Raw genomic sequence first — 15210 nt, 5'->3', positions numbered from 1 at the left:
ATATGTTTAAGCAGTGTTATATTCTCTATAGAAGGTACCTACTGCATTCTAGTTGGAAGCTTTAACAAATGTTATAAGTAAGAATAATTTTCATACTACCACAAGTTTGGCTCTTGTAATTCTAGTATCCGAGTAATCAACTTAAATGTCTTACTGTACTAGTTCTTTACTTTCTACCCATTGCGTGTTTTCTGAGTATAGAATTAAATTTTACCAAGAAAATATTAGTCATTTTATCATAGTATGAGAGCCCCTCCTTTTACAGAGGAAGAAATTGAGGCTCAGAGAGGTTACTTGTCCAAGGTTACAGAGCTTTAGTCACTGTATAGTGAAAGTTTTCTTGCCAGCATGTAAACTATTACTTCAAACTTTAGCATGCCAGAATGGATTGATAATGATAGCACCATTTCTGAGATTTCTGAATAGACAGGGTATGACTATAGGTTTAGGTGTTGTTTTAGTACAGTGAAAAGTTTACATGTGTCGGGGTTGCTCTGTATGCCAAAGAAAGATGAATATAAGATGGGGGCTTGGGATTGATGGCTTGGAAAAATAGAACTTTTAGATTTTGTTCTCTTAAAAGTGATATAACTTGGGGGTATCTCAATTTAGGAAATCTGTGCAGCCTTTGATGCTAAAGAAGAAACATATATGAGTCTGATGCAGAAGGGCCAGCAGATGCTTGCAAGATGCCCCAAATCTGCAGAGACAAATATTGACCAAGACATAAATAACTTGAAAGAAAAGTGGGAATCGGTGGAAACCAAGCTCAATGAAAGGAAAGTATGTACTTTGATTAATATACTAGAACCAGTATTTTAGTTGTTTTATTTCATGAATTTAGCCTTATTTTGAGGATAACTATCAGGAGCATAACTTTTAATGATTTGTTTTTAAAATTTTTTGTATACATTTATAGGTTTCCTGGGGTCAGTTGAAAATAGTATTCTATTTTAACACCAGAGACCAGAGCTAAAGGGTTACATTCAATATAGATAAAGATATAGCATAGGTAAAGTATTGCTCAGGGATATTTTTAAATGTTATGAACCGCTAAAATTCTGGATTGTTAAATAATTGTAACCACACTTATTAAACAAGGGGGCTGTTGGTAGGGGAAGGGAGAGCAAGAGAGTGAGATGACTGTATATATATTTTATGTACGCTTACATAAAAAAACATGAGGCAGTGGTTAAAATTTATGTTAAATTATGAATATGTTTTTGTCACTTTTTTAAAAACCATAAGGCAATCTAAGAAATCTCAGTATTACTGTTTAATGCTATAAGAAAAATGATAGGCTAGGAATACTAGATTATATATGCCATCATTGACAGTGCATAAAGTATATTTCATAGTATTTTGGCCCTAAAATTAATTGTATGAATGCCAATTTTTCTTCCTACAGATACTGTTTAGTAATTGTGTTCTTTGGTTAATTGCCAAAAAACATGATTTAGTGTATATTAAATTTTTTTTTTAGTTGCAAGGAGATGCTTCTTATTAGACTTAAAGGGATTTGGTTTGCAAATATTTTAGTGAAGGCCCATTGCATTTGTAAGATCTTTAGTTAATATAGGTATACATAAATAAAGTGGAGGTAGGAAAGGAATCTGCCAGAGAATGGTTAAACTGAAACGAACAAAATAACCAAAACACTTAAACATCAAATACTAAATAATCTGTCTTTGCAGACTAAACTGGAAGAGGCCCTCAACTTGGCAATGGAGTTCCACAATTCTCTGCAAGACTTCATCAACTGGCTTACCCAGGCTGAACAGACCTTAAACGTAGCTTCTCGGCCAAGTCTTATCTTGGACACGGTCTTGTTTCAAATTGATGAACACAAGGTATGTAGTGAGTCAAATGGATAGCATTCTCCTTTCAAACATGAGCCTGTTTTAATGTCAAAAGCATGTATTTGGACTGTGTGAAAACTATCTTTTGTCCTTTAAAATAGTTTTAGCTTTTTGGCACCAGAAGTATTAAGTATTTTTAAGGTTGAAACATTTTTCACTTGTTTCTACTCACGTCCTTTTTTTTTTTGGGAAAGGTCTTTGCCAATGAAGTAAATTCTCACCGAGAGCAGATAATAGAGCTGGACAAAACTGGAACTCACCTGAAATATTTCAGTCAGAAACAGGATGTTGTCCTAATTAAGAATCTACTTATCAGTGTACAAAGTCGGTGGGAAAAAGTGGTTCAACGGTTAGTAGAAAGAGGAAGATCTTTGGATGATGCAAGGAAGAGGGCCAAGCAGGTAATAATCCTTTATAAAAATTCTTTGAACTTGTCAATAAGTCATTTCTAGCTGTTGAAATAAATGTTATAATAGTAAAGTACTTTTATTGCAGGTTGTGTTAGGTGTAACAATTATGTCATGGAGCCAAGGTGTTTATTTCCTAAAAGGGCTGTGGCCTATGTTTAGATGCTGACATCACTTTTTGACCTGGCAGTAACTTCAGGCCCTGGGGACTAATTTTGGAAAGACTAATTATAGCTTGACTTCATAGACAGGCCATTATCATTAAGGCCCCAAAAAAATAGCTCAAAATTTTTGTTATTGAGTTTGTTTATTTTTCCTTTGTCCTTTGAACCTCCACTCTCATACTGAGTGAGGCATCATACTTTATTGTATTGCTACCTTTTGTTTAGTTCCTAATCCAAGCTTTCTTCACAGACTATCAGAGCTGAGAGCCAGACATGGAGCCCTACAGACAATTTTCTCAAAAGGCATAGTTTGTGTCTGAGTTGGTTGGCACTTCCCACCTCTCTTGTTGACAAGCCTTCATTTCTTCTCTAGTATTTTGATACAGCTCCATCTCACTTTGAAATTAATTGTTTGAATCTTTTGGGGCTGTTTTTTAAATTTTATCCAGAGAATTCAGGATAATTCACAAGGAATGTCCTTATTCCCTTTACCTGTTACTAACATTCTGTTCTAGACTAAACACAGAAAAGGGGTAAAATTATGTATCTTCGTACTCCATGGAAGAGAGAGATGTACCTACCTTGCTTGGTGTATATCTTCTTTTTAAATATCTTTGATTTTCACTAGAAACTTAGTGTAATATTGCAGCAGGATTTTATAATTACTCTTTTTGCCCCATTCGGCTGCATTTTTCTAGCCTTGGTGTTGTACCCCACTGTTTGGTGGGGCATAGTTGAGTGATGCAGAAAGCTGTCATGGGAGTCAAGTGTTTCAATATTTAAATCTATCAGTATAAATTTTTAAAGGCCTTAGAAATGACAAACTGTGTCTTCATAGGGTTACATGCCACATATCTTTTATTGAGTGGGAGGTATGAAATGTTCAGTGTTACAAGTGAGTCTCCGGGATGGAATCAGTCTCTAATGTTTCTTTAACACAGTGTTTATTCTGAGCCTGATATTTTTCTCTCCACGTTATGTGGCACAGTGCCACATAGAAATGCCTGTAGTACAGGCATTTCTTGAGTTGTGAACATCTAATTATAAAGATTTCTTGGATACCAGTAGCCAGTTGCTTACTCTCTTCCTCCTTTCTCCATTTAATCAATTTTATTTTCTCATTTTGTTTAATTAACTTTATAAATATTTTCTACTGTTTTCAGTGCAAATGTGTAGCATTCCCTCTATTTATATGGCTTAAAAATAGTTTTGAAAATAGGACCAGCCTTAGAACCTGTGCATTTATATCCTTGAACTTACCATCTAGCCATTACAGCCTATACTATTTGGAGTCAAACTACCTAACGCCTTGCCTAGCTGTTTCTTTATTTTTTCTTATTCTAATATCTCAGTTTTTGGCTCAGATATTGATCGTAGTTCTCTGACTTTGGCAGTTCACGTGCCTATTCTGGCCTTTATTTTTTTCATGTTTAAATTGATTAGCGTGTGACAGGGATGTGCAGGGTGAGCAGGTTTGTAATGAGATGATCTCTAGTGAGCTCTCGTAGCTTTGTGATTCTATGTCCTTCATTTGTCCTTATTGCTAGATGCCTTTTTGTTGTTTCATTATTAATGTGCTTTGGTACACAACAGATTTTATTTTGATTACTTAAGTTTTTGTTATGGATCTGTTCACTTAAGTTTATTGTGAGAAATAATTTATAACCAGTTTCACAATTGTATCTAAAAATAGTACCCACTGGTTCTTTATGATAAACAGAAAAGAAACTGTGACTGAAATCAAATATACATAGCACCAGAATATTTACAAGGCACTAGATGCCAAAGAGAATTATATTTTGTTAGAACTCAAGTATCGTAGGTGCTCGTACATATAAAACCAATGGGAAGCATAAGCATTAATTTGAGGATTTCGATGGCAGCAATAAAGATGTTGAAATATCTTTGTATTACATAGCAATGAAATGGCCCCCTGTTGTTCTTGCTGCTTTTAAAAACCAATTTACAAGCTTTATACTTCCACCTCCTCCTTTTTATTCCTCTTTGTTAACATAGGAATTAAACACCTTAGAGGTAAGCCCAGATCTGTCAAGAGCCAGCAGTGGACCAAAAATAAAAAAGATAAAACATTTTCTGAGAGTTTACGTTAATTATTGAGCAAAAAGGAAGCAAAGGAAGGAAGGAAAGAAAGGAAGTTCTCCCTGGAGCTACTTTACTGTTTCTAGGCTCATTTCTGTTTTTTGCTGGAGATGATGTGTTAAATGAGTTCTAACAAATTGACCATGGGCCACAACCACAAAGTACCAAGCATTATCAAGACATTTTGTAATTTGCTGATGAAAGCTTTACTTTTTTCTTCTTCAGCAGAAATTTTGAAGTAACAATTTTTAGCAATTAATATTAATCTATGTTGTAAAATATACTAAATTTCAAATATTATATGCTTGAAAATTTTTTGGACAAAGATGTGGATTTCCTTTACAGTTCCATGAAGCCTGGAGTAAACTTATGGAGTGGCTAGAAGAGTCAGAAAAGTCTTTGGATTCTGAACTGGAAATTGCCAATGATCCAGACAAAATAAAAACACAACTTGCACAACATAAGGTGAGGCTATAATTTTAAAAAATATTATCTCGTTATGTATTTTAAGATCACTTTAAAATTCTTGCTTGATCATGTGGAATAAAAAAGGGTACAGTGTGAATCTATATTAAATTTAAAAGCAGTTGCCCTTCTTGTTGGTCAGGTCGCAATAATGTCTTTACTGTCCAGTGACCATTTCATTAATGATTCTGGGGTTAATTGTTAAAAGAAAAACATACAAAATTAAAACTGGAAGTCCTCTACAACCTAAAACATGTAAAGGATTTCTAGTAGTTTGAACGTTGCCATTTCAATTTTTCATGACAACTGTCTTATACTTTCTTTCAGAGACCAAATGCCACTTTGAAGGTAATTCTATAGTAAAAACTAATATAGATTTTGCATACAGATTCTTTTAAACAGTGGAGTGATAAAAATTGGTTGCCCAAACCTAAATTGGTATTTTATTTGTGTGTGTATAAAATTGTACCCCTAACTTCAAAGACACATAGTGACTTCTTCATATAGACTGGAAAAGCATGTAGAAACATTGTTTTTTATATTTTCTACCTTTTATATTCCTTCCACGTGGCATTCAAAGAGCATTCCCTACCTCCCAAATCTTTTGAATTTGGGTCTTTCTAAAATTCTGTTTGTGAAGTGACAGCCAGCCATCAGGGTGAGGATGTGGGTCAAAGGAGAGTGGTTCCTGCAAATAGTTTTATAATTTTGGGCATCTGCATATAAAGTGGTGCTTGAAACATGATAATTTTAAAAGGCTGGAAAAATTGGGGCAATGTAAAATTTATCATCATCAGGAAATTCTAGCAGTCATCTTCACGTGGGTTGCTTGCTTCCTTCAGTGGGTCCGACCTCAGGAGGTCATGATGGGAGGATGATGGGAGGAAACATATTGAGCATCTGTTCTTTGGCCAGATGAGGGCCAGTCAGTGGCTCGCTCTGCTGGCACCCTCTGCCTGTGAGCTGCCACATCCAATGTTGGAAGCACAGTGACAATGAGCAGCACCTTCTGTCCTTCCCCTCTGATGGAAAAATGAGAGCCTTCTCAAAATAGAATGCCTTATTTGAACTTGAACACAGATGTAGTATCATGTAGTCTTACAAAGGTATATTGCATATTAAAGTTAGAGAATCCTGGAAATAAGACTATGTGAACAATACCTACCCTGTTAGAGTCTACTCTATTTTTCCTGTGACCTGTTGCCAAAGTCACCATTTCTCTGAGATACGTATTCAAGGTAGTTCGTTAAGCCAATTTTCTATTCATCCTTCGAGTGCCATTGTCTTTAAAAGGCATTAATCTGTCCTGTATTTAGATATAATGTTAATATGTATCTGCTGTATGAAGAAAATCTATGTCAATGCCATGACTCTGGTAACTAACTTAGAAATAACATGAAAAAAATATTTACAGATAACAATCTGTAGAACTAGTATGATATTGTAATTGTGGTATTTGTTACTTAAAAATTTCCAGATGTAAATACCTCCTATTACAAGACAAGATAAATAATGTAGTCATATTAAAACATTCAAAGTGTGTAGCTTTTAAAGACAATGAAGCCTATAGTCCCAGCTACTTGAGAGGGTGAGGTGGCAGGATCCCTTGAGCCCAGGAGTTGGAATCCAGCCTGGGCAACATAGTGAGACCTCATCTCTCTAAAACAAATAAAGCTCCCTAGTTAATTGTAACGTCGAGATTATTTTAGAAAATTATACATTTGCATAGCGTTTTACTCTCTGGGATGATTCTGATGTGCTGTCAGGTTTGAGAATCAGGTTTGTATTAGAGTTTCCATGATATTTTATGACCTTGTAAGCTGCCCATTAAGTTGACCTTTCTTTCTTCTCATCTCTGAGGTTGTTTATTCAACAGCAATTGTCTCATTTCTTCTGTTCTTTCTGTTAAATATTTGTAAGCACCTACTAAGTGTTAAGATGATATAATGAGAGGCCTACAAAGACAATGTTCTTTGCTCTATAAAAGCTTATAATTGACTTGCGTAGAAAGAATATGCAGATGCTCCTGTATTTATGATGGGTCTGTGTCATGATAAGCTCCATCATAAATTGAAAATATCATCAAGTCAAAAATGCATTTAATACACCTAATCTAGTGAACATCATAGTTTAGCCTCACCTACCTTAAATGTGCTCAGAACATTCACATTAGCTAACACTAGGGCAAAATCATCTAACACAAAGCCTATTTTTATAATAAAGTATTGAATATCTCATGTAATTTATTGACTACTAGACTGAAGTACAGTTTTTACTGAATAAATGTCTTTGCTTTCGTACCACCTTAACGTCAAAAAATCTTCAGTCAAACCATTGTAAGTCGGGGACCATCTATAATTAATCTCCATTTATTAGCAACACCTCTTTTAATGCCTTTTACCTATTTGTTCATTAGTCCCAAGTAAAAAAACACATTATTTTTTTGTTAAATACGTAGGAGTTTCAGAAATCACTTGGAGCCAAGCATTCTGTCTACGACACCACCAACAGAACTGGACGTTCTCTGAAGGAGAAAACCTCCCTGGCTGATGACAACCTGAAACTAGATGACATGCTAAGTGAGCTCAGAGACAAATGGGATACGATATGTGGAAAATCTGTGGAAAGGTAAAATATTCTTTAAATCATTTTGGTCGCTTTGTAGACCTCTGTCAAATACATAGTAGTGGTGTTTTGCAGGGACATCTTAGGAACCTTAAATACCTCCTTTGCCTGGGGAACTTCTGCTTATTCTGAATGCCCCACTCACACAGCAGCTTGCATCGAGAAGGTTTTGCTGTTCATTATTTTTTATTTTTAACTATTCATTACTATCAAAAGTGATATCATTCTCCAAGCCTTTGTCATCTCACGCCTGACTACACCAACTGCTTCTGACAGGTCGTCACAGGTCTACTTTCATCCCTCCTTTAACTTAATTTCTGTATGACTGCTAGGATGGTTTTTTAAAAATGTAAATGGAATCTTGTCACTCCTGTTCTTCATACCCTTTAGGGACTTACTACTGGGCATGAAATAAAATAAAGGCTTCTTTATGTGATGTGCAAGATACTACTAATCTGGCTCCAGCATTCTCTTCTAATCTCCATCTACCCCTTTCTGATCATTGCACGTCCAAAAACCCAAGACTTATTTCACAAATTTTAGGTATTAAGTAAGCACAATGGTAGTATAAGAGTTCAAATATCTTGTAAATTGTTTTCAAATTTTCATTAATCCTTAGTCTTAATTACTTTTGTCAGCATCAAAATTAAGTAGAATATTATATTCAGTTTTAGGGAACTCAAAATAAGTTTTTGTCCCATTGGTTTAAAAAATAATCTTGACTTCTCTAGTATCAATAGGTGACATACTTTTTACAATGTCATATAAATGATTTTATTTATGGCATTTTTGAAAAGACAAAAAATTACAGTCACAGAAGACAGTTCAGTGAATGCCAGGGGTTTGAGATGGGGGAAGATGTGACTATAAAGAGATAGCAGGAAGGAGATTTCTGAGATGGTGGAGCTATTCTGTCTCTTGGTTGTGGTGGTAATTACATGAATCTATACAAGTGTTAAAATTCATAGAACTGTACACCAAAGAAAGTCAACTGATAATTTAAAACAAATTTGAAAAAATATTTTAAAAATTAAAAAGGTCTATTTTTATGCAGTAACTTAACTGTCATTGATTTCCAAAGGTAGTGATAAGGGAATTTTCCTGGAACAGATGCAAGTATTTAAGGAATAAAAAAGAAAATTTGAGAAAAAATTTCAATATTTACTAAAGAAAGCAAAGAAAGAGCAACGAGTATCAATGTGGTGGTGGTCTTCTTCTTGATTACCACACAACCTTCATAAATGAATTTCAGATGTTCAGATATATAAGGATGGCTTTGTTGTTGCTCAGATCAATTTTTCCACCTTTTGTTCCCCAGACAAAACAAGTTGGAGGAAGCCCTGTTATTTTCTGGACAATTCACTGATGCCCTGCAGGCCCTCATTGATTGGCTGTATAGAGTTGAACCCCAGCTGGCGGAAGACCAGCCTGTCCATGGGGACATTGATTTAGTGATGAATCTGATCGATAATCACAAGGTATTGTTATCTGGGACATTTTATTTTATCCTATTGTGTGATTATTCTGAGTATGGAAGGAAATATAAACCACTTAAATTAGCCTTTTAAAATCAGGAGACCATATACCATACTACATAATAGTCTTTATTGTTGAACTGTGTGATCGTTTGAGCAAAATCAGGAAGCCAACTTTAAAAGTGATGGAGGAAAATCACTTTAGTGTCAGTGAAATACTTTTGTTTTTAACACATTGACTGCCACACTAGAAAAAAAAATTTTCCTTGGGGCCACGATGTTTTATTATAAAAATAGTATACAAACTTCAAAAACAAAATAATCCTTTGTGATTTACTGAAAATTTTGTTATTTTTTATTGTTTTCTGTGTGTGAGTTATATGTGATTAAATTGTCAATATTAATTGTAACAATAAGAACATCCAGAAGGAAGATTTTCACGAACCAACTGTAGTTATATGTGCTTCATGAGTCCCCGGGCCCAAAACTAGTATGAGTTAAACATATATTTCATATGGCAGTTAATGTGTTAATTACCAGATCTAAAACGTTTCTAGAACTTGGAAGGTGATTTCATCCTATTGTGCTTTAAAACATGGGTCATGAATGTTTTACTCTCTTTAGTTTTTCATTTAAACAATTATGTAATAAAATTTAAAATCATTCATTCAATGACCTGACACTAAGTCATTGCATGAGTGGGTAGATTTTGTGACATGATCCATGGAGAGGTCATGACCAGTTGCTTTTTATAAAAAGAACAAAATAAAACTGTTTTAACCTTGCCCTTCATAGCTGTTTATGAGTCAGCAGCATGTGCTGTGAGAGATTTGATTATTATTTACGTCAGGAAAATTGGTTTCCCTGCAATCTCCTGATATGTATGTTAAACTGTCATGCAAATCAAAGGTAATAATATTCAAGGTGTCCCACTAAGGGTAAGGTTCTAAATTATGATCTAATGATATAAAACAACTTAACCTTGGAAACAAGTACAGTACCAATGTAGAATGGTTGTATCAGAGTTGACTTTATTTATAAATATGTTAGAGCACTCTCCTTTTGAATTCATGATGTATTTCCTCTCTACTTTATAATTTTAGAGTTCAGAGAATTTATTTCATTTAAAAATATTCTCTTTATACTGATTATGCTGGTTGATATTACCTCTTCTTTTGAAAATAGTTTGTCCTTTTGCATATTTATTTTCCCTTTTCTATTTCTGTTCTGTCATACCATTACGGAGATTGTTAAATTTAAATATTATCAGAAAATAAAAGAATAAATAAAGAACATTGATCAGGCCTATAAAAATTAAAAACTTCAGCCGGCGCGGTGGCTTACGCCTGTAATCCTAGCACTCTGGGAGGCTGAGGCCGGAGGATCGTTTGAGCTCAGGAGTTCGAGACCAGCCCGAGCAAGAGTGAGACCCTGTCTCTACTAAAAAAAAAAATAGAAAGAAATTAGCTGGACAACTAAAATATATATGTAAAAAAAAATTAGCCAGGCGTGGTGGTGCATTCCTGTAGTCCCAGCTACTCAGGAGGCTGAGGCAGAAGGATTGCTTGAGCCCAGGAGTTTGAGGTTGCTGTGAACTAGGCTGACACCACAGCACTCTAGCCCGGGCAACAGAGTGAGACTCTGTCTCAAAAAAATAAAAAAATAAAATAAAAACTTTAAAAATTACATTGCTTTGCGTATATTGAAACAAATGTTTTGTGCATTATTAATACAAACTTTGCTGTTTCCTGGCATTCATTCAATGAGTAATGAATAGTGTAATGTTACTTTTCACATAAATACCATTTTTGTAAGCTCACTGTCTAAATATTTACTGCCTTAGACACTTGCCAGATTTTTTATATATTGAAGGTCATCAAGAGTGAATTACTCATTTAGCATTAGTAATACAATTGGAAGACTCAAGTTCAAGTATACAAAGTATAATGGAGAGTCTCCTCAGATCTATTGGACTAGTCCAATCATAAATGGAATATTAACATACTGCACCTTCTATACTTGTGTTTTTGTGTATGTACATATGTATTAGTGTGTATGTGTGTGTTTGTATCTGTCTATCTGCAGGTACATCTCATTTAACACTGTTAGAGTGAAATCAGTCAAAAAACTTATCACTTTTGTGATGGGCTCACATTTGTGAATGATCTGAGTATCAGAATAGAAATGTATAGATATAGCCAAATGATAATATTAATTTGTGATGATTTTTTAAAGATAATTTAATTTTATTGTGGATAGAATGTTGGCTCTTCGAAATATCTAGTTGCATATATGGACCCTTGGATCAAAAATGAAGAACCCTGGGCTCACTTCTTTGATTAAGTCTGTGGCCAAATGTAGCCAGTTTAACTCCTGGCACATCAAAAGTTCATCAAAATTAGATAGGGGGAAAAAAACTCCAAAAAGCTTTTCCTCTGAGATGACAGATAGGGATTTAAGCCTCTAAATTTCACATTATAAGTTGTGAAAGACCAAGACATATCATAGAATGAAAGCACCATATGCCAAGTCCCTGTGGGATTCTCTGCCATAATGTCTGAGAGCCCCCCATGGTGGACACCAGGATTGCCTAGTCCTCTGGTAATCTCTTAGCTGTGTCTCTTACAGTATAGTTTGGTAGCCAGCACACAGTTGGCACTCACATTCATGATTTAAGAAGGATTAGGATGCCATATTAAAAAACCATAGGAAAAAAGAATTTGATGCATTTTTTAATGGAATTGAAATAAAGAAGGCTGGCTGCCATTATTTAAATCCAATGTGTCATTTAAAAAATGAGATAATTGGGCTGGGCGCGGTGGCTCACACCTGTAATCCTAGCACTGTGGGAGGTCGAGGTGGGAGGATCACCTGAGCCCAGGAGTTCAGACCAGCCTGAGCAAGAGTGAGACCCCATCTCTACCGAAAATAGAAAAATTAGCTAGGTGTCGTGGGGTATGCTTGTAGTCCCAGCTACTAGGGAGGCTGAGGCAGGAGGATGGCTTGAGCCCAGGAGTTTGAGGTTGCAGTGAGTTATGATGATGCCACTTACACTCTAGCCAGGGTGACACAACAAGACCCTATCTCAATCAATCAATCAATCAATAATAAATAAATAAATAAATAAAGTAATCGTATCTGGTTCCCTCTTGAGGATGTTAAAGACTAAACAAATTTATACAAGACTGCGTCCTTGACAGTGCTCAAATAGGAGCAACGTGTCATTTCTTATCTTCTGAAGATTCTGCCAAAAATATAGTTCTGAAACTCTAAGTCTTTGATGTCTGTATATGATGTTATATACACATTACATATTTCAAAACAGTATGTTTTGCTGTTTTGGTTTTGTAATTAAAAATTAATTTTAAAAAAAATGTGGTCTTCTTAGGCCTTCCAGAAAGAGCTGGGGAAGAGGACCAGCAGCGTGCAGGCCCTGAAGCGCTCGGCCCGAGAGCTCATAGAAGGCAGTCGGGACGACTCCTCCTGGGTCAAGGTCCAGATGCAGGAACTGAGCACACGCTGGGAGACCGTGTGTGCACTTTCTATATCAAAGCAGACACGGTTAGAGGCAGCCCTGCGTCAGGTAACAGCCATGTAAATGGTAGCTGGGTGCAATGGGGAAAGTATGGAAACCTCAGCAAGAGCTACTCTAGTAAAGAACTATGAGGCTCCTCGTTTCTCAACCAGGACAGTCATGGAAAAGGAAATTCTAATAGCATAATTGCCTTCATTCTCCCCTTGCCTTCCCTCAAGAATTTAAATTACTCACAGAGGGAGATTTTCTAATCTTCACATAAAAGGGCTGCTTGAGTCATTTTTCAGCTTGAAAGTATGACACGCTGCCATTCATCTAAAATCAAGTTGTTAAAATGGGGAATTATTCTTCCTACAGGCCTTTTTGATATGTGAGATGTTTTCTTACATGCGTAAAATGCATATATCTCTATTTTTTTAGTGAGAGTAATAATGCATATACTTAATTTAAATTTAAGGCACTTTTATTCATTGAGGGGAAGAATCTACTGTACAGTTCTGTAAATTTTGCTAACAGGGATATTTGGGAATCTTGTTTGGGATGTGTGTGTGTGAACTGATAGGCAGAGGAATTTCACTCGGTGGTACATGCGCTCCTGGAGTGGCTGGCAGAGGCGGAGCAAACCCTGCGTTTCCATGGCGTTCTCCCTGACGACGAGGATGCTCTCCGGACTCTCATTGATCAGCACAAAGTGAGTAATATATAAATGCTAAGGAAAACTGAATGAGAAAGTCAAACAAAGTAGGGAAAATAGACTCATGATTACAAATATCAACTGCATAAATATTTCCCTTCTGGGAAGTAATTAAACATCTAGTAGGTTTGCCAATTTATCTCTCTCCTCCTTGCTTACATATACGTGTCCCCATGCACCTGCCCACACATATGTATAGCTATCTTTTTATGCATTGTTTTTAGAGAAGGTGGTTACTCTAAAATTAGTTGCTCTTTTTCCTGTCTCTAGGAAGCACATAGACTTTTCTAGGGGGTTATTTGGCTTCTGACCAAAATTGGTCAATTTCGTTGCACTGTTATGTGGATTTCAAAAAATGAAACTTTCTTAATGAACATTTGGCATTTATAAAATTACACCAGTAGAATTGTAAATTAATAATTTTGACCTTTGTAAGCAAGATAAGTAATTTAATAACTCATATTTAAATTTCATTTTTAAGCCTCTGCTGCTTCTGTTTTTAATCAGGAGCTTTTTAAATCCTTTTTAGAAGTAACCTGTAATATAATTATAAATTTAAAAAATGAATTCCATCAGTAGATATACTGTTGAATAATTAACCAAGTAAAAATCTGGCCATTGAGTTTTCAAGTCAAGATCTCTCCTGTGGCAATGCATGGAACTTGGCAAAACCCTGAAGAGAGTGATCCAGATAGCTCTTAACAGATGTTTTTTAACCTTTGACTTGAAAAGTCAGGAATTTGAAATGGTAACACTCAGTGTAGCGTTGATGTCAGCATTTTCTATTAACTTTAAAGGATCTTTTTAACACCACTAAATAACCCTATCTTTCAAGGTCAAGCTGGAAAATACATCATTAATTCCAGTGTTGTATGGATTATATCATCTGTAGACTTTTTATGTTAATCAATACCCTCTATGAAAGGTGGAGTGTCTAACCTATAGCAATGAAATATTGCTTTCTCATTAAAAAAGTGATATAAGCTTATAGAGCATTATCCAGAGGAATGAAATGCTACATACACCATTTAAATTTGAAGCTAGAATATAAGAATAGGACAATGACATCAAATTTATTGTACATTTTTAATTCAGCTTAATATTTCAAAAATCTAGTTCATGTCATATTATCGTGGGCTGACCATCAGCCGGCATTCAGTTCTACTAACATCCTTGGGTTTAGGTCTCAGAGTAGCAATAAGTATCTGCCGAACGTTCCTTGAAGCCCATAGTGCATATCTAAGACCCTACAGAAAGGAGCCTATTCGTGGTATCCCCACCATCACAGCAGGACCAGGAAACCCTCGGGAGGCAAGTATTCAGAGGAAGGGTGGTGGTTTTTACAACAGATTATTTTTAAATATTTTCAAATAGCATAAAATTACCTGCAATTTTATGAAGTGCTTCTTAGTAATAATATTTTGTAGTAACATTATTCATTCTTTTCCATTTCCTCTGCTTCCCTTTACACGTTCACCATTCACCAACTGAAGAAAAACAGAACATTTAATTTAATTTAATTTCTTAGCACCAGGACTAGAGACTACTCAGTATAGCCCAGCTTTCCCACGTGAGTACAAACCACTATGGGAACATTCACGCTAGATTGGAGGAGCACAGAATGAGCTGGGAAGTTCAGAGTCCAGGCTACCAAATTCTGGGCATGACCCTTGGCTCTTCTAGGTGTAGAAGGGATTGAAAGTACGTGATCTGTATCAGCTATTCTGTGGGGAAACACAGCTCTTAGATTAATGTACGTTTTCCTCTTCCTAATAAAGTGGGGTTTTTTTAATTCTTTCGTTTAAGGGGGTCTGTAGTAGGGAAAATTAAAATATTTTTAAAAGTAGGTTATGATATTGAAAAAGTAAGTGGTGTTATAAAAGTAT

The 15210-nt window shown here is 35.4% G+C and overlaps 1 protein-coding gene across 1 annotated transcript in view; it reads left to right on the top strand.

Moving 5' to 3' along the window:
• Positions 1-15210, top strand: part of DST (dystonin) — a 374223-nt gene that overhangs the window by 337261 nt on the left and 21752 nt on the right. Inside the window, exons 70-77 of the mRNA XM_012648708.1 lie at positions 613-783; positions 1695-1850; positions 2054-2260; positions 4876-4995; positions 7454-7623; positions 8939-9098; positions 12484-12678; positions 13193-13321. Coding sequence (XP_012504162.1) covers positions 613-783; positions 1695-1850; positions 2054-2260; positions 4876-4995; positions 7454-7623; positions 8939-9098; positions 12484-12678; positions 13193-13321 — 1308 coding nt within the window. The remainder of the gene's footprint in view (positions 1-612; positions 784-1694; positions 1851-2053; positions 2261-4875; positions 4996-7453; positions 7624-8938; positions 9099-12483; positions 12679-13192; positions 13322-15210) is intronic.

Source organism: Propithecus coquereli, unplaced genomic scaffold (genome assembly GCF_000956105.1).
Source record: "Propithecus coquereli isolate 6110/MARCELLA unplaced genomic scaffold, Pcoq_1.0 Scaffold292, whole genome shotgun sequence".
Lineage (NCBI taxonomy): Eukaryota > Metazoa > Chordata > Mammalia > Primates > Indriidae > Propithecus > Propithecus coquereli.
Note: the sequence above shows the minus strand (reverse complement) of the source record. Positions and strands in the feature narration are given on the sequence as shown.